This window comes from Colius striatus, chromosome 2 (genome assembly GCF_028858725.1).
Source record: "Colius striatus isolate bColStr4 chromosome 2, bColStr4.1.hap1, whole genome shotgun sequence".
NCBI lineage: Eukaryota > Metazoa > Chordata > Aves > Coliiformes > Coliidae > Colius > Colius striatus.
This window is the reverse complement of record NC_084760.1, coordinates 39,775,738-39,794,850: the sequence shown is the minus strand read 5'-3', so window position 1 is coordinate 39,794,850 and position 19,113 is coordinate 39,775,738. Positions and strand designations below refer to the sequence as shown.

At 44.7% G+C, this 19,113-nt stretch overlaps 1 protein-coding gene across 1 annotated transcript in view; it reads right to left on the bottom strand.

The window, feature by feature from the left end:
* Window positions 1-420: 420 nt before the first annotated feature.
* KLHL29 (kelch like family member 29) overlaps window positions 421-19,113 on the bottom strand; it is a 411,312-nt gene continuing 392,619 nt past the window's right edge. The window contains exons 13-14 of the mRNA XM_061990887.1: window positions 14,150-14,294; window positions 421-2,668 (exon numbers count right to left, since the gene is read on the bottom strand). Of these exons, the coding sequence (XP_061846871.1) occupies window positions 2,485-2,668; window positions 14,150-14,294 (329 nt within the window). The 3' untranslated portion in view covers window positions 421-2,484. The remainder of the gene's footprint in view (window positions 2,669-14,149; window positions 14,295-19,113) is intronic.

Genomic DNA, 19,113 nt, shown 5'->3' with positions numbered 1-19,113 from the left:
ATCCTGTCCTTTTAAGTTGTTCATCAGTGGTTTTATTCAAGACAGTTTCCTAAACTTCAGCCCTCTTGTTCTTTACTTATGAGTAAGTTTGGGAATGTAGATATTCTTGCCAAATAAAAGCCAAAATCACGCCTAAGATTTATTTTTCAGAAAGGAGAGTGGAAGTCCTTTGGAAACTCCCGAGCATTTAAAGGTTAGTGATACATGTATGGATTTATGACATGAGCTACTTGGATAGAACGAACGCGTTTTCATCCACGACTGGCACGAAACCCAAAGTCCCTGTTCATGCAGTGTTGTTTCATGGTCAGTTGTGACAAAATTAATCCAATCGGGATGCTGAATCTAGATCTATAAATATATTTATTATAATATAACAAGAACTTAACAGTAAACATAAACTATATACAATACCATTACAGATAACCCTGTTTTTATTATTATTCACAGAAATCGCCAGTTTTGTTCCAGTGTGAGAAATGAAGAAATAAGCTTAAATTGGAAATGTTGAATGTGTTTCGGTCTTGTTGACAGGTAGCACCTCCTTTGGAGGTAGACACACACCAACACTAAAATTACTCCTGCCCCAGGCAGTTAGAAACTTGTGCTCCAATCTTTAGGTTCACACTTGCACCCTGTTTGACATAAATACTTTCAATGACATACTAGTAATATAATTTTTGTTGTGCTTATTATTTGTTTTCTTTAAAGAATAAATAAAACAACTGCATAACAAAGGCTGGAACCTCACTGTCAAAATGAGAGACTTGAGTCATCCTATAGCTTGACTCAGCTGACTTGAGCACTTCTTTAAATACTGCAAGATACAAATTTCTTTTTTTTCTTTATTTTATAAACGGTTATTAATAAAATAAGATGATTAGCTAACCATCTGCATTGATTTCCCCAAAGCTGTAGGCAGACCTCCCTCTGTATAAAAAGGCTAGCGTATTTGGTATGAAACTCTACTAGATATTGACTGTAAGATCTTGCCCATGCCCTGTATAGGACCCTCCTTCTTGAACTACTGGCATAGCATTTGGGATTTGAGTCTGCAAAGGCAAGTATGGCAACTTTTTTCCATCTACTTGTAAAGAAATCAGACAGTCCTTAGCTTGGGGTTACTTCCTATGTGTGAATGTTAAGATTCTTTCCCCTGCCCCCTCTGTTACCCGGTCCATCTTCCATTTGATCCTTTAATGTATAAATTTATAAAGAATTTCCACATCACAATGCTCTCTGGATAGACAATATTTTAATATATATAAAAATATAACCCCTGTGCTGTGCATATACTTACAACTCTACATAGTAATCATTTTAAGTCTCTTATCCTGGGCTTAAGCCTATGCATTTTTTCTACCATGGGATTTAAACTTGTGTGTTTAAAATCTGTAAATAAGAGAAGTATAAGGTTTCCACACCTGTGGGGAAACTTGAAAAACAGAACAAAATCAAAAACTTCTCAGACTTTACATAGAAGATGGTGGCGTAGATCCCAACAGAGGGAACTTTGGTTGAGACCAAAACTGAGTGCGTAGCCACACCAGGAGACATCTTCTCCATCTGATGAAAGCGTGGAAATGCCGCGCTGGGCCGTGCATTTCACTGTGATCCCAAGGAGAGGGAGGGTTTATCAGGAGAACGCCTCTGGAATCAAAACACTTTTCATTTTGCATTACAGGAATTGAGCACTGTCAAGTTCTCTCATCAGCAGAAACAGGGAGTAAAAGGTTTAGAAACCTTCCCCCGCCCCCGTGGGCACAGCCACATGCTGCCCACACAAATATCACCGGGAGCAGAAACGCATCCAGCCCAACAGACCTTTTCCCATCATTTACATGGGATTTGTTACCAATGGCTATTCTTCTCCTCCCCAGTCCCCACCTCACCCTTCTCCGGGTTCTGCTCTAGAGGACTGAAAGGTTTGTTTGCTCTGATGGAAGACTGACATCATTGTAAGCCATCTGTCACACAAGATTTCTCTCAGTCATCGATACTGAAAAGTGTGTATTTGTTAAAAACAAATGTAGGAATCAAAGTGGTAAGGACACTTTGACCTTTCAAATAGACTGATGCCTAAAGTGTAACAGTAAAATTAATCTGCATGGTTATTTTAAGAATCAAGCTTGAGCTCTAAAGTAAAATGCAGATTTTTTTTTTCCTCTCTTCCCCAGCTTAAAAAATATGTGAAATTCTATTGCACCTGGGTTGACCAAAAGCCGACGTCCAGAACAAGTGCCACTATAACATCTAGTGACACCTTTGTATTAAGTTACAATATCTTACATAGCACGGAGCTCTCTGCTCCTTGTTCACCAAAAGGTGAGGATGATTTTTCTACATTCAATGTAGACACTATTCAAGACTTTAGAGCAATATGTTCACTGGCTGGCTTTGCTGCTTTTGTTTCTTAAGTAGTAGTATTCCTCTTGCCTGCTTTCAACAGGGACAGACAGTTCTCCATCCGACTCCCAGGCACCGTCAGCCGCTCTGAATGTACTTCTTGATTACTACGCAGCCGTGTCGGAAAACAGGGCAGGGCATGTTTGGTAGAAGTGTCCACGTATTTGTTTTAGGATCGTAGGCTTCCATGTTTCCCAGAGCAGGTCCTTCGCTGCTAACGATCCCACCAGTGGCATAAATTTTTCCATCCAGAACCACGGCACTGTATGTTTGTTTATTTTTTTTTTAAAAAAAAGAGAAAAATCTTAGTTAGGCTTCTTGACCAATGTTTTTCTTTTTGGGCTTCAAACAAACCCAATCTGTCATAACAAGGGCTAAATGATGAATAAACCTTTTATTCTTATCCATATTAAGCTGTGTGAACATTTCTTTTCCTTCTCTCTCTCCCCCAAATTAATCCTTTTTGTGTTCCTGCCAAGTAGGTAAATGTTGCCTCTAATTTTTAACAACAGAAATGAGTCCAAGTAAAATGTTTCTCCAACCCCTATATGGGATTAGGACACACGATTGTCCTTGTAACACCACACACATGCAAAAGCAATCCAGGCAGTCTGGGGTCCCTGCAGCCTTGGCTGGAATAAACCCTGCCTTCAAGTTACTTCTCTGATTATCAATGACTGCTGTGAAGTGGGGAAAAATACTCCAAAAACCACTCTGTTGCTTCATGCCTTCCCCAGCCACCTTCGGAGCCTTGAGGCCCTGCTGCCCCCCTCTGTGGGTGCTGTCAGGGGACATGATGGCTGGGGGCATGCGGCTGAGGGGCTGGCAGGGGAGCTGTGTGTTGGTATCTGAAGAAGACAAAGCCCCCCTTACTTCCCTTTTAAAAGGAAAGGGTTTGACTTCAGACACCTCTTGCAAATCAAGGATGCTGAGGCTGGGCTAATCCCCTAGTCCGTAGCCTCTTGACAGCAGGGAAGGTGCACAGGTGTGGAAGGTATTTGAAAGAAAAATTGCCCTTTGCCCTCATCTCTTCCTCCTCCTTCCATTTAACCCCTCAGCCTCTCCAGCAGTTGTGCACAGGGTGGGCTTATGTACATGGTCTGGGCTCCTCTGGGTGAACTGGGAAAGGGCAGCAGGACAATGGAGGCAGCAGGCAGATGTGTAGGAAAAGCCTATGCAAGGCTGCCCCGTCCTCCATGCTGCCTTCCCACTGTGTGGGAAGAATCTGAAAGTGGAAGTGGCTCTGCTTTTTGTTGGCTGGGAGGCCTGAGTTTGCCTCACAACATTTAAAGCTGTTGTTAAGCTGGATGTGGTTGGTGGTGGCTCTTCTGGTGGCTGGGTCCCTTCCAAGAGCACCCAGCAGCTGTTTGTTTTGGGAAGGAAAACGGAGATTGTGGTGACCATATACACACCAGAGGATGGCAGTGAATAAAAAAGAGAGATGGGAAGAAAGTACTTGCAGACAAGAAGGTGGCTTAGATCTAAGGAGGGGGAGAAGGGGAATAATCTCGTAGGCCTGGCAAAAGCAAAGTCATTTCTTCTGGCTGATTTTGGCGTGGTGGGAAGAAGAAGTAGGATAAAAAGGGATAAAAGCAAAAGACAGAGAGCGCTTGAAGACCCAGGATGAACTGAGACTAAAATGGCACCAACAAAGCCATGTGTTTCTGAAGAACACAAAACTCTGATGTCCTTGTGGAGAAGCAGAGCCTGAGGTTAAAAATAAACCCACAATGACAACAGTGAGGACTCAAATAAGCCTAGTCCCTGGGTACTGCCAGGAAATAGGAAATAATGAGAATCTTGTCAAAATAACTGTTAATCTGAAAGGAGGAGGAAGGAGAGAGAGACTTGAAACACTTGATTAGAGCCTATCCACAAATCATCAGGGCTGGATGATACATAGCCCAGGGTCCTGAGGGAGTTTGCTAATGAACTTACTGAACCACTGGTAATTATTTTTGAAACGTCAGGGAGAAATGGGTAAGAATGAGGACTTGAGTAAAGCCAAGTGTCATCCTGAAAGACAGCTCTGAGAGAGGACGAGTCCCGCTCCAAAGGGGCTGGAGCTGGTGGTGGAGAGGCACTGCCAGGCCTCTGAGGCCTCCTGCCAGAGCTGGGGTCCCTGTGACAGGCCAGGAGGGAGTACAGGGGGCAGGACCAAGTAAATCAGAAAAACATGCAATTAAACCACAGTTTAGGACTCCAGGTATTTGTTGAGGGCAAGGAAGCCCATCTCTGCACTGGAACAAGTTGCTACTTAAAAGCAACACAGGTTGGGAATTACAGCTTGCAAAAACACAGCATGAGGAGGTGGGGAGGATTGCTCCCCACCCCATATTGAAACAGTCCCGATGTGGTGGAGGGGCTGCTGAAACCAGAACAATGAGAGTTGAGAAATGAGGCCACAGGATAGTGGTTGCTGTCTGCGTTTCACTTTTTCTTGTTAATAGTGAAGCTGAAGGAGGCGGAAGCTTATTTGAATTTGGTTATGATTTGGGTAGAGTGGATAGGTGTAGATATGGATGGGTAGAAGAGGGTCCCATGTCAGAGATGGACTGTGGAACAGAGCAGCTTTGCTGCCTTGTTCTCTAATGAAATGCTGATCAGCCATTAAAAAAGTATCACAGAATCATAGAATGGTAGGGGTTGGAAGGGACTTTTAGAGGATCATCTAGTTCAAACCCCCTGCCAAAGCAGGTCCACCTAGATCAGGTCACACAAAGCTTGACCAAAAAAAGCCCCAATAGCAAATGTGTTAATGTATGAATTTTGGGGAGTGGAGAAAAGTAAAGTAACTCTCAAATGAGGAAAAGATCCCCAAGAAACATTTAGCTGCTGAACTATCAATAACAGGCAACAAAAAGAAACACTAGTACGGAGCACAGAGCCCAGGGCTGGTTCCATCAGCATCGGTGATCGAGGCCCAGTGCCATGAATGGCCTCAGCCAAGTCTGGGTTTACCAGTGTGGCCATGCTGCTGCAGATGGCAGCACCTCAGCCCAGCACAGGGGAAAACCTTAGTGGCTGTTCCCACTGACGTATGGGGCCTGTCTGTTACTGCTCCTCACCTGATGGGGCTGCTCTGGGCTGCTCTGGGTCTGGATGGGAGAAATGGGAAAGACAGAAGCAGGACTCTGTGCAGAGATCCTGCTGTCTAAGCTGTAGGTGACCCTAGGAACAGGAACCAAGCAGACACTGGGCCTTCTCAGCTGGCTATGTGCCATACAGCTGAAGTCTGGCCTTGAGTGCTGGGTATCCCCTCGGGCATCTCGTGTTAGGTCTCTAAAAGAGGGCTGCAGGTGCTTTATAGATCACGGCATCGCATTGCAGCTGCCCATGTTTCTTCTGGTAAAGTCTCTGTGGTACATTTAGTAGCTGCTCCTCTAAGCCAGAGCTGCCATCACCGTAGAGCAGCGGCATGGCCACACACACCTTCCCATTAATGATCTAGGTCCCAGTTCTTCCCCAGCCCATGCTCTGCATCAGGGGTTACATCAGGTGGGCAAATATGGCTCTTGTTCTCCATCACCTGGGCTACAGCACTGAAAGAAATTCCTGCCTAGAGGCTGGGACAAGCAGCTCAATCCTATACTCTCCCACCACAGTGCTAATTCATGGGAAAGAAAGGGATGCTGAATTCCATCTGAAAGGTTGCGGGAATTTTAAAGGGTGATTAGAGTAGTTTCTGCCTGCTCCCTGTGCAATTCCCATAGATAAGACTGCGTTAACACTTAGCTTGTGAGTCATGCCTGAGGTTAAGAGAAACAGTCAGCTGCTCCTGCTATCAAGAAACAGGCAGTTCTAAGTATGCAGCCAGTACTTACTGTGCACAGGGGACTTCAAAGACATTCAGGCATCTCCGGGGCTAAAGTGCCAGGTAGGTATTTAAGATTAATTAGGAATTTAGTCCTAGATTGCTGCTACTTTGCAGTATTAGGACAATCACTGCTAATTTCTGGGACCTTAGGGAATCAGAAACTCAAGTGGGCTCTAAAACCTTGAGGAAAGTGAGTGAAAAGGACTATGCTCATTGCTCTTTCTTCATTACTGTGACAATATTTCTTTTCTCCCCTCCCTTCCATCCCATCAGCTGTAAAAACATCGTTACCAAGGCTGACGTACAAAGAAAGAAATAATTACAATAATTAGGATGTGAGTTTATTGCTCGGTGCCATTAATCCTGAGAGATAAAATGATTACAGGCTGTCAGAGCCAGGGAAGGGAGGAAGGCAGCTTCATGCCGCAGAGCCTTGCTGCAGGGACACACGCCCTCTGGCAGTCAGGGCCAGGGACCCCTCTAGCTAAGGGGCAGCCAGACCTCCACCTCTCCAGCCACACACCCCAGGTAATCGCCATCAAAATGGAGCTCACTTCACTCACACTTTCAGGAAACTACCTTCTCCTTCCAGGTTTCGGCATTTTGCATAGTGCTCCTGGGGCAATTGCTGTTTACTAAGCAGGCTTCACCTAAAGCCGTGCAGCTGATTCATCTGGGGCACCAGGGCCTCTTCCATTGCCCAAACCAGGAGTAGTGTCAGGGGACCATGCTGTGGCAATCCCCAGCCACTGCCAGTCTGGCCCATCGGCCGACCTTCCTGAAGCCCTGAAATGCGCTCCTGGGAAAATCCAAAGAGGCTGAGGTACACAAAAGGCTGGTGGGGACCTGGCTCACCATAGTTGGAGTGCTTGTGTAATCTAACCACCATTTACATCTCCTCTCTGCCCATCCACCTTGTAGTCCTTTCCCAGGCTGAGCAAACATGTGGCAGAGAAGATTCCTCTCTGACAGCTGGCCATTAAAGGAATTGATGGACTAAATGAATCACTGAATCATAAAATCATAGAACAGCCCAGGCTGGAATGACCTCAAAAGATCATCTTGTCCATCCGTTCATGAGAAATGAACCCTAGTGAGATTATTTAGCACCACGTCCAATTGCATCTTGAAAACCTCCAGTGTTGAGAACTCCACCACATCCCTGGGGAGGTTGTTCCAGCGGAAACAATTAAATAAACAAACACTTCTTATATTGAGATGAAACCTCTCCTGGTGTACCTGTTGCCCCTTGTGTTCTCCATGCAGCTTCTTGTGAAGACAGAGTCTCAGTCCTATGCCCTTCTTAAGTGACACAATGCTGTGATGAGGTACACCCCTGAGACTTCTCTTTCCAGGGAGAAGAGACCTAACTCTTTCAGTCTTTCCTCATAAGGCAAGTTCTCTGACCTTTTGATGATCTTTGTGGCCCTCCTTTGGACCCTCTCCAGTCTTACTGTGTCTTTTTTGAATTGTGAACACAATATTTCCGGTGTAGCCTGGCAAGTGCCGAGTAGAGCGAGGTGCCGACCCTGCCTCTAGCTCTGCTGGTAACACCCCTGCAGAGGTGGCCCAGGATCTGATTTGCCTTTGTTGCTGCATTTGACTTTGCATTGCTTTTCAATGAACGTTTTCAATCGCATGTGAGCAAACCCGCTCACACTCCAGCTCAGGCGTGGGGCACCTGGGCTCAGCACACACGAGCTTTCAGCTGCCATTTGCTCCGTGGTCACTTTGCCACCAAGAGTGTTATGGATTCTCTGCTTTCCATTCAAAGGCATCTTGCGGTGAAAGTCTTCTGGTGGGCAGTAATTTGGAAGCAACCCTAAGCAGAAGCTGTCAGCACCTCTTTTCTGTAGTGTTCGAGAGCTGAGTGCCTGGGGGCTCCTTCCCTCCCCCAGTCACGATGGCTAGGCATAGCACCAAGCAGTGGGACTATCAGCAAAGTTTAGTAATTTTGCTTATTAGTTTTATTTTACAGTTTCCTGCTTCATCTTAAAGATCCCATCAGCCCCATCAGCAAACGTTAAAAATAATTTCTTTTAAAAAAAAATCTTTCCTGTAGAAGATTTGAAACAGCTGGATCAGTGTTTGTTTTGACTCCCTGAAATGTAACATCTTCTGAGGCCACAAACAAAGCTCCTCTCCCTCCTCGCTCCTGGCTGTGCACACGTGCACACCCAGTTATGTGGAGCAGTTCCACAAACGTTATCAGTTAGACAGACACTGCTTAAAAGAAGAAAAAAATCCCCTTGTTTATTAGAAGATGGATTTCCTTCCTGCCCTAAGACTTCAAGGAGTGCTGGAGCTGAAATTGAACGATCCTTGTCAGCTGGGTGGAGGTGGTGCCAAGAGAAGCGAAGCCCATGGGACACCAGGTTCTGTGGGACAGGGAGCTCACCAGAGCTTCTCCTCACATTGGAGACCTTTTCTGTTTGCAGCGTGGCAGCCAAAGGCCTCCCTGGTGCCTCTGCGGGTGCCAGAGCGCCTTCCTGAGCTCAGCAGCTGTGCTGCCAGCCTCCGTGCCCGCCCGCGACCGCGCCGGCAGCCAGGCTCTTCCGTTTCAGAGGGCTCGAGCTCGGGTGGCCGCGTTGTGCTGCCAGAGGTGTCATCTTTACAATGAGATGGATAAATGAGGGTCCAGATTAGTCATGGTCAATTAGGAGGATATCATGCCACTTCTTGGAGCGGGATTATTAGTGTGGGTGTTTTGGCCAAGCTCCAGTTATATTCTCCCCTACTCTGCGAGCACTCTCCCTTGCTAATGATCCAAAACCATCATGTGGCATCGTTACTTGTTGCTGAAAACCAGCAATGTTTTATTCCAAAGTCCATTGCACATCAGTAATGGCCCGAATGCTCTGTCTGTATCAGTTACGCTTTAATGCACAGCGAAATCCTTCATGTCATCAGCTGCTACAGAAATCACTGCTGTTAGTCTGGTGCGGCAGTTCTCGCCCGCCGTACGCTGAGCACAGTCCCAGACAACTGTTTCCTCCCAGATACACTGGAAGATTTTGGTTTTTCCTACTGGACCAGGCTGCAAATGCTGCCTGCTGAACAGAGCAGCCTTTACGTCTGCGGGCTCAAGAAGCACGCGGCCATTAAGGAACTGTGCTCTGTAATAGCTTCACCTGGGAATATCTGACCAAACAAGCTCTGCTCTAACCCCTTCCAGTGCCTGGAGTTACCACGAACTTTGCAATGAGGAAAGGAATCAACTGGGAGAGTGTGTGGCCGGTGCTGTACATTAGCAATGCCTAGTAGTTAAGCACAGGAGTCACCATGCTTCGCTGTTCAAGAACAAGGGCTTATTTAAAAAGAAGAGGTGGGAGGGGGAAAAAAATCCACAAACCGACCCTTTTCTTTTTGTGCTGTTCAGCCCGAGTCGAAGTTTTATTAAAGGTTTCCGTGTGGCAGAACCATCTAATAAATCTTACTGGTTAACAGTCAGAGGAGGAGGAAGAAAATGCTTTTCTGGTGTCTGTTGGGAATTGCCAGTACTAAATTAGCTGCTCTGGAATTATTGCTGGCACCATCACGCTGCCGCTGTTGCCCCGTGGAGGCTCTCTGTAGCACACGCCTGTTTGCACGCCGCCTGCATCCTAAGCAAGCTATAGAATATGGAATTTTTAATCATGCACAGAAACGCATTTGGTATTCTTTTTGCTGGTGGAAAAAGAAGCCCTTGAAGGGCACGGCAGGAAGGGAGAGCGTGTGCCTGCAAAGGGAGGACTTGCCAGTGCTGGAGGGATGTCTTTGCAAGGCTTTCTGGAGGGAGGTGTCCAGCAGAGCAAGGTGTGATCATCTCAGCTCTTCATCCCTGGCGCCTGCCGTCTGCTGTCACCACCTTCAAAGATCCAGCAAACTCGGAGGTGCCAAACCGAGACGGGGTCTATGTGGCAAACAGGACACACTGGCCTGGTGTCTGGGAGATGTCAAATATTTCCCTCACCCTCACACACCGTGTGTCAGATGATCAGGACCTGCGTGTGAGCTCCATGTGAATTTCACAATGCTTCAAGCATATCGTTGCTCTTTGCCCACTCGGCACCATCCTTGAAAGGATTAATTCTAGGTCAACACGAATTTCTTATTGACTGCCATCAGGCTGGGCTTAATCTGAAAATGATGCTCAATTTGCTCTCCTGTTGATTGTGAGCTGGTGGCCCGAAACATTTATTTTTCGTTTTTCATTAAAGTAATTTAAATTGCTTTAAAAACCCATTCGAACGGACCTTTAATTTTTCACATGCATATTCTTTTCCCCTGTGCTCGCGGCCATCGTGCTCCCTAGGCTCTAACGTGTTGAGACAGTGCAGATAAAAAGAAAGGCAATGCACTCAAGATTTTTTCCCAGCAAATTCAGTATCGAGTGATTCCTGGTGAGAGGAGATCAATAGCATGCAGTTAATTTTCAAGTTGTTTATGTTGCTGCTTTTAAAGCATGTTTTTCGTGATCCATGCTAATGAGTGGAATGAGGAATTTATAGATTCATAGACTAAGGTCAGAAGGGATGTCTGTGCTTAGTTAATCTGAGCTTGTGTATACACAGGCCACGGACTTTTCCCCAGGCAGCATCTCTCTTGGAAATGTATCTAATCTCCTCTTAAAAACACTGAGTGCTGGTGAGTTAGCCCCCTCTCTCGCTGGCTCTCTCTTTAATTATCCTTGCTGTTGGGAAAGTGCCTCACTTCAAGGCTGAGATGTGTAACTTGACTTTCTCGCCCTCGTAACCTGCTACTCCTTTGTCTGCGAGGCTGAAAGCTTTTCTACTTGCTCTCAGTGATCAAGTCACCCCTCCGCCTTTCTTTGATAAACTCCTTAAATTTCATGTCAAAGATTTGATTTGCAACCCGGGGCCATTTTTGCAGCTTCCCTTTGAACTTCTGCTGATATTTCCACATGTTGATGCGTGGACCCGAGACCTGCCTTCATGTTGCCAACGCCATGTGCAGCAGCACTCTCTCTTCCCATCTTCAACTTGTTTTCGTTTCGGTGTTAGGGCTCATATTATATATCCAATATTGCATTGACCTTTTATCCCCCTCAGTGCAATGAGAGTTCATGTTGTGTTGCTCTGAGTGACCTCCTTTATGTCCTCCTCCGAGTGCCTGACTTTCTGAGGGGAGCAGGGCTGCTGTGATTGTGCTTCCTCCATGTATTGCTTTGCATTTAAAATGCTGCTGCTTGCTTGAGACCGTCTGAGACATGCAGATAACTGGCTAAAATAGCTCCTTCTGTAATATTTTGTACTCACCAAGTGCTATGCTACCTGCAGCCTTTACCAAGGGAGATTTTCTGTTACCTGGATTGTTGGTAGATATATTAAATAGCTCTGGAGAAGAGTCAGTGCTTGCTACTGGTGGCCTTGCTCAATGATATCTCCTCATTAACAACTACATTTTGAGATCTGTCAGTGAAGCAGATTTAATCTCTCTTATGTGTGCCTTGTTAATTCCATATAATACCAGCCAAATACCTTGGAGAAATCACAGTATATTGTAGCATCACAGTTGTCTTTAGCAGCCAGGCATGTTTTATTAAAAAGCAAACCAAGGAATCCAGTGTCCCTCCCAAAAAAGCAAAAGGCAACAGGTTGGTTTAGCAAGACTTGTTTTTCCGGGGAAGTGCATTGATTGCTGATCATTGTAATATTCATCCCAAATTAACCACTCATTAGTGGTTCAAACAGCTTCTCAGTGAAGTCTCTAAAGAAGCCTGTGACAAAGATGGCCAGGCTGCTCAATTGGAGAACCTTATTTCTGAGTTTACATCTTTCCTTGCTGCCAACACTGACCACTTTTGGTACCTCACAGCAGAAAACAGAACCAAACCTTCTATGCTCCCTTACAAATACAGATGAGACACATCCATCCAATTGGTCTGTGTTACACACTGCTGCCTCATCAGCAATGGTTTCATAACTGATCAAAATTACAAACTTTATCCCAAAAGGCTTAAAGTGCTTTTCATTTTACTCCTATTAGCCTTTAGTACTTCACTGGATCCCTCAGCTGCCCATAGCGGCAGACAGTTTTTAATGTGCTTGTTACCACTAACCTCCCATTTTACATATTTCCTTACATACTGATTTATCTATTGTCACAGATTTTTCATCTCCTTTTGGTTGAAATATTTTTCCAGCACATTAAAGAATTTTTGAAGCTGTGCATTTTTTGGCATCCAATTGGGATGTGTTCCCTTTTTCAGTGACTATCCCACTACGATTGTAGATTTCCAGCCCACCACTGCTTTAGACTTTAGAAGAAATGTCATTCAAAAGTTTGAAGTTATATTTTTCTGATGGGTGTCATATTCTACTTAAGCAAAACCAGTTTATCATGGTGCCTAAGCAACAGCTAACACTGAGGAAAATGCTTTACACTCCTTTGTCTATCAGAAGGTCTCTCATTGGATTCCCTTCTGCAAGGAGCAGAGCAAACCATCCATTCCCTGAGATGCTCAGCCAACAGCCCCTGGTTGAAGTTACCCACACAATTTCCCTTGTAGTGTATTCCAGATACTTAATTGATAGATTTTTGTGATGTTTTACAAAACAGAGATGTTTAAAGAGCAGTTCATCCCTCTCAGTGGCAAGGTACAGAAATGTACAAGTTCCCTGCATTTTATTTTACTGCCTATGGTTCTAATCCTGAGCTGCATCATACCCTTTATTTCTCGTTTTCAGGAGAAAAATATCATCAGCAGCTGCCTGAGCACTGTGGGCTTCTTCTCATCTCACGTCATCTCCTGCTAGAGCAGAGGGGACAAGGAATACCTGTCCTTACCACAGGACACACATGGCTGTGGCCACCCGGGATGGAGCCTATTGCTCACACCCTGTTACTAAAAAACAAATGTGTTTCAGCAGCCAAGAGAAGGAAGTCCTTAAATTAATAAAAGAAAGGGGGGAAAAAAAGGAGAAAACAGGAAAAAAAGCCCCAACCCAACAAACCAAAAACCAGCAAAGAGGGAAAAACTGAGTATGCTTTCCTAAAAGAGAATTTTCTCAGCTGCATCAAAGCAAAAGGTTAAATGCAATGGAGGTGTTTTTCAACCATAGAATGGGGGCTGGGGATATCGCTGGGGCAAGAGGCATTGCTGTTGGCTGAGCTTTTGGGAGATGTGGCTCTGTCCCATTGCTGCTATTACTCCCATCCTAGCCAGTGTTTTGCCTGGGCATTTCAGTTTTGCTCACTGTCTCAAGGTACTGCTGCGTCGGACGTTGGCAACCAGACCTGACCCAGCAGCATTTCTGGACCAGTCATGGCTTCTCCCCATCCCTCAGGGATCTGCTCTGGAAGGGGACGGTGCTGTATAAAGTCTGAAACAAGCCCATCTTTCTCTAACAGCCACAGAACCCTTTGGAAAAGGCTTTCAAGTTCTGCCAGTACCTGCGATAGGTGCCAAGTTCTATTTTTGTCAGCCAGTTTGGGAAGTTTGTTAAACCTGTGTCTGGGATCAGGGAAGTGAGCCCAGAAAGCTTGTCATAAATAACAACATCAGCTTGTGGTGCTTACTCAGTATTTTTTTTTCTTTCAAGCATCTTTTAGCTAGTTGGCAAAAAACATGTTCCACACTATGGCAGTCTCTCCTACAGCGTGTGTTTATCCACCTCAGGTTACACAGAAACTGAGGAAAACAGCGTTCCTGTAGTCACTGAAGGAGCCCAACATACGTCCCTCCCCACGACCCATCCAGTCTGAATATGAAGAGAAACATGACCGATAGTAGGGTCTTGGATGTGCACTTTGGGAAGTGCTGCAGCCCTGAACACACACAAAACAAGAGATGAGGAAAACCCCCAGATGGTATTCACTTCCCTTCCCCTCTCCCCTTCCCTGTAGGGTTGTATTAGCTTATTTATCAGCAGAAAACGTTAAGGCATTGGTAATTCAGTTTTAATGGTTTTTTGTTTTTCTCACCTGCAGAACTGCCTGGAGTGGTTCATGTTGGGACCTGCTTTAATATTGCCCTTCTCTGGGTCATAGATGGTGGTTGCTCGTGCATAAGCTCCTCCAAGAATAAAGATGAACCCATTGAGAGTGACTGCAGGAGCATATTTGTTATCTGTCAATGGAAAGCAACACTGAGATCAGTTTTAGGCTCAGGTTTGGAGACTGTTTTTTATTTATACATTCCCCTTATTTATAGATAAGCCAGGTTTCTTTCAATCTCCAAGGCTAAGGAAAGAAAAATGAGGAAACCTTTCCCTCAAAAGAATTTGTTCTCCTTACTCCAAGTTCTGAAAGGCACTTTTAAAGTTCATCAGTCCTTCATCCCCCAGCACGTGCCTCCCTCTAAACTGGTAGAGTACAATTATCCTCTCCTGAAGCCTAATGGAGTCACTGTGAAAGCTCCACTCTTACATATGAAATTAAGATGTCAAGTTGTTTCAGAATTTTGAATTACTGCAAATTTTAACTCCGATGCTTCCCATGTCTGCACAGCAGCCACGTACAGAAGAAACCCACGGTGCAGAGACCTGCTTCATAATCTCCAATAGTTGATTCTCTTTTGTATTCTGCTTTTGCTTGTGGGAAGGTCACCCACATAATCCAGAAAACTTGTCTCAGACCCGATTATTTTTTCCTCTTCACCCGTCTTGTAAATCCACATGCATTTTTATTTTCAGGTGGGTGTGTACCTCCAAACAGTCCTGTAATTTTAGCAACAATGAACCGGGTGAGGTTGGAGTTTGAAATTAAGCAAGTCCCTTATCCTAAGTCAAGCTCAATCACAGTTTCCAAGGATGCTTTAAAATTCTTGTGTTAGTTGTGGCATTATTAGAGATATCAGTAAAACTAGCCATAAATTATTGAATAAAGTGATTCTAATTTAATTAGCTGACTTGTCCCTTATGCTGCTAGCACGCCATATGCACATTATTAAATATGAGCCAGTTGGGCTGAAATTTTTCATGACGGTGTCTGTCTTGATGACATCCTTTTTTTTTTAATCAACATTTCAGTGAAATCAGTCAGCAGTGCCTGGGAACAAAAGATGGGAAAATCCGCTGCTTTATTTGAGTTAAAATAAGCCTCGCTACCAGTATGCTAGGAAACAAGTGCCCAAGCCCTTGCCTGGGTGCTTGTCCCGGTGTCATGGGACACATAAAAATTCTCCATACGTAGCTATAAGTTAAAGCCTCTCCAAAACCTGCATTTTTATATGCTCGGAAAAGGCTGATCCTCTTGCATCTCTGGTGGAGAACTGGCCTGCACAGAGTCCTGCCAGACAGCTTCAGCCCCTGCAACCCTCCTCCTGAGGAGTACGATGAGGTATCATCTTTGCTCTTACATCTCTGGTAACAGCCTCCACATAACGTTGAAGGGTTCTACATGTTTCTCCCAGATCTAGAACACTATGATTGTGTCCCTTTACAAACACAGAAAGAGATGGGCCTAAACCAGCCCTGGCAGCTTTACTTCTGCCGTTTGCTTACCTCTTGTGTGACTGATGTTGTAACCCTGATGCTCTCGCAAAGCCACCTTATTCCATTAAATATTTTAACAAGAGATTCATTTGACAGGACTTAAGCACAAGCTGATGAACATCTACAGAAGAGAGGTAATTTCCTTAACTGAGGTTTGAACTGGTTAAACCAGAAGGAAAATAACGTTTTTGTGGTGTCTGCTTCTCTTCCAGCACGGCCATGGGGTGGTCTGGCTCAGCTCGTCGCACCCTACGTCTGTGCGGGCCCAGAGGGACGTGCAGGGGTGCAGCACCCAGCATGAAAACAGACGAAACATGTTAGCAGTTAAAGCTGGGCTCCTATTATGCTGAGCATCTACAGGCATATGTCAAAAAACCACGGATGTATTAGGAAAATGTCACTGATCCTTGGGAACAGATGGGAAGAAACTAATTCATCCAGAAAATAGAACAAGGAGTATTCAGTTTCTTCTTGGTGCCACTAAGCCACTATAATTCATCAGAAAGACTTATCTGTCCTAACAACTCGGCTCGCTTCTCTTTCCAAATCAGACTTGCATATGTGACATTTTTTCCAGTTAAGACATTCATCAGAGTTTTTCCATATTTAATTATCACTTCTTCCTGTTTTTTTCCCCTTTCAACTAGCACTGTTATGCAGAAGAATGAAACTCTTGCATTAAAAAGAAAAAAAAAGGACTCGGATCCCAAATCTCACAGGGAAATAATCTGAAGGTCCCTCAAGGCAGAAACAGAGACTTCTCAGGAGAATGAATCACCGACTCTACACTCCTTTTTGTTAAAGACAGGGAAACCCCTTGGTTATTTTTATAGTGGTTTTGGTTTTGTTTTTTACTTTTCAAATAAGCTGACAGTTTGATATTCTTTTTGTTTCTTTTTTTTCAATACATCACCTAGCTGTAGTCTTTTTACTGCTTTTGGCTTTAGCTACAGTTTCATAAAATGGTACAAAGTAAGCCTGAGACAGAGAAACGGAAATCTCTGCTGTTTCTTTCAGGAAGAGAAAAGTTCGCAGCAAACAGTCTCCTGATGGTGATGAAGGTATGGCAGAAAGACAAAAGGGACACCCCACCATAGACAGGTAGAGAGAGAACAGCGTGGTTAATTTTTGTTTTGTTACCATGGAGGCAGAAACAGTTCACGGATACAGGGAGTTTGGAAAACTCGAGGCGTCACTCCTGCTACCTAGGTGTGGATAATCACCTTCAGTCTTTAACCTTCCTTCATCCCAGGTGCTATCCACGCTCTTCCCTTGTTGTTGTCCTTTCCACAGTTTAGTAACCTCATGCAAACACACTTCTGCTGCTGCTCCAAGTCCTTAACACACTCAGTGCAAGGTGGGTGGCCAGGGAGCCTAATTTTGCAAAAGCACATTCTGGTTGGGCTTTTTAGTCCATACTACTGGGCGTGAACATGAGCTTCTGCGGGTCAGAAGCTTACTGTGGCATACAGTAAGGGACTGCTTATTTTGAAAGTCTGCTGGAGAGAAGAAAGAGAGGAGAGAGGAAGCATGGAAACAAAGCAGCAGCTTCCTTTCCCCTCCATAAATCAAGTGTGGGGGCTGTTGGATATAGTAATCCATTTCAGGCTGGAAAATCTTAAATGGGATTTGTCCAGGACAGCGAGCACACTTGAGATTAAAAGTCAGAATAAATGTAAAGGAAATAATAGATAAAAGGTACTCTTCTCTCCGAGTGGATAACATAATAATATCACTCTCCCTTGCTGTTGCTACAGGGAAATATGCGAGTATTTCTATTGTGGTGACAGGTCATTGCAGGAAGGGGTATGCACTCAATGGCAACCCTTGAGCCGGAGGTGTACTTCACATGGGGTTGATAATTTAACCTACTGGTGTGCACCTCACTTAGTACTGACAGCGTGCTGCCGGTGATGTGCTTTTTAACTTGTATCTCTCAGTATGTTATATGGTCAAGTAGCACAGTTCTGCTTTCCCTTCCATGATTGCTTAAAAATCTTACGTTGCCTTCTAGTAAAGCACTCGCTCAGACTGAAGTGGCATTACAACGAATGACAGCAGCACTTCACATGGGAAAAGGTTATTAAAACCAAGCTAGTAAAGCATTTTTATCTGGAGGAAGAAACGTGGGCACACCACCAGTCCAGACATAATGCCAACCAAAGGGTCTCCCTGCAGGCACGTGGTGAAGCAGATTGGAGAGAGGAGACTAGCTAATAGAAACAAAATCTATTTTAATAGTGAGAGCCTCTTCCCTCTCCCTGAACACTATGCAGACAAGCTCAAGAATGGCATAGTAATGGATAAGATAACGTCCCTTGGCCGCCAGGAGACTGCGGTCTGATCCTTAACATAGCTCGTGAGGCCCAAGTGTAGATACTGCAATTAATGTCAGGGGCTCGGGTGTCAGCCCTTCTGGCACTGTGCTCTCCTGTTACCTGATTTCTCATAACTACACAACCAGTTGCAGGGCCCTAAGGATTCCCTGATGATCCTTGAGCAAACCCTCCTCAGAGATCCCTAAGCTGAGTGTCCTCACTTGCAAACACCACCTTTTTCGGCATGTGTTGCCCAGGATCACCTGTGCCAATGCAGAAAGGCCTCATCTGCCATTGTGGGGCAGTTTCCGCATTGAATTTACAGGCAAAATGTGGATGAACTGAAGACGGTTGGACAAAGCGTGGGCACGCAGACTAGGTGGAGGTAGGAAGTGGAGGACTAAAGGCCAAACAGAAAAATAATGATTTTGCTGGGTAGAGCAGCCTAAGTATGTGTAGGGGGAATGCATCAAGGAGTGGAAAAGCTGTTCTGTGGGATGACAGCGAAATTCAAGTTTACTAGCAGGAAAAAAATGTCACAGGGAGAAAAATATATTGAAGGATGAAACACTCATTGCTTTGAGACTTCTAGGTGAGAGGTGGCCAAACCCACATGTGGGTACCAAACCATTGGCCTTGGGGAGAGGGACAGGCCAAGATGTACATCTCGTTTTTATTGAAAAGTCTAAAAATAAATTCATGGGAATGATTGTGCCTTTTAACCAAAATAAGCCACAGGAGAGTGCAGTAAAAATGCACAGATGCTGCTACACAGTTTTCCAGATATTTCGTGCATTTTTAGCTCTATGATTGTCCTCCTTTGGTCAGACACAGCACTCCAGGAGTACATGGTATGGCGAGGCACAAGATGCTTGCATCAGAAATCAGAAATGCTGATAGATCTTGAGTCTCTGTGTTCCTACAATTCTCACCAGATTTTAATATTTAACAGCAGCGATGATTAAACACTGTTTTTCTTAAAATCCAGAAACTTTAATAAAAACTTGTAATTCTACCAGTACAGGCACTGACTGTCCAGAATATTTAAAGAAGGGGTGTATTTTAGTGCCCTGGCATGAAGGCACAAAGTGAACTAAAAGACAGTGACAAGACAATTAGGCTTACTTACAGTCAC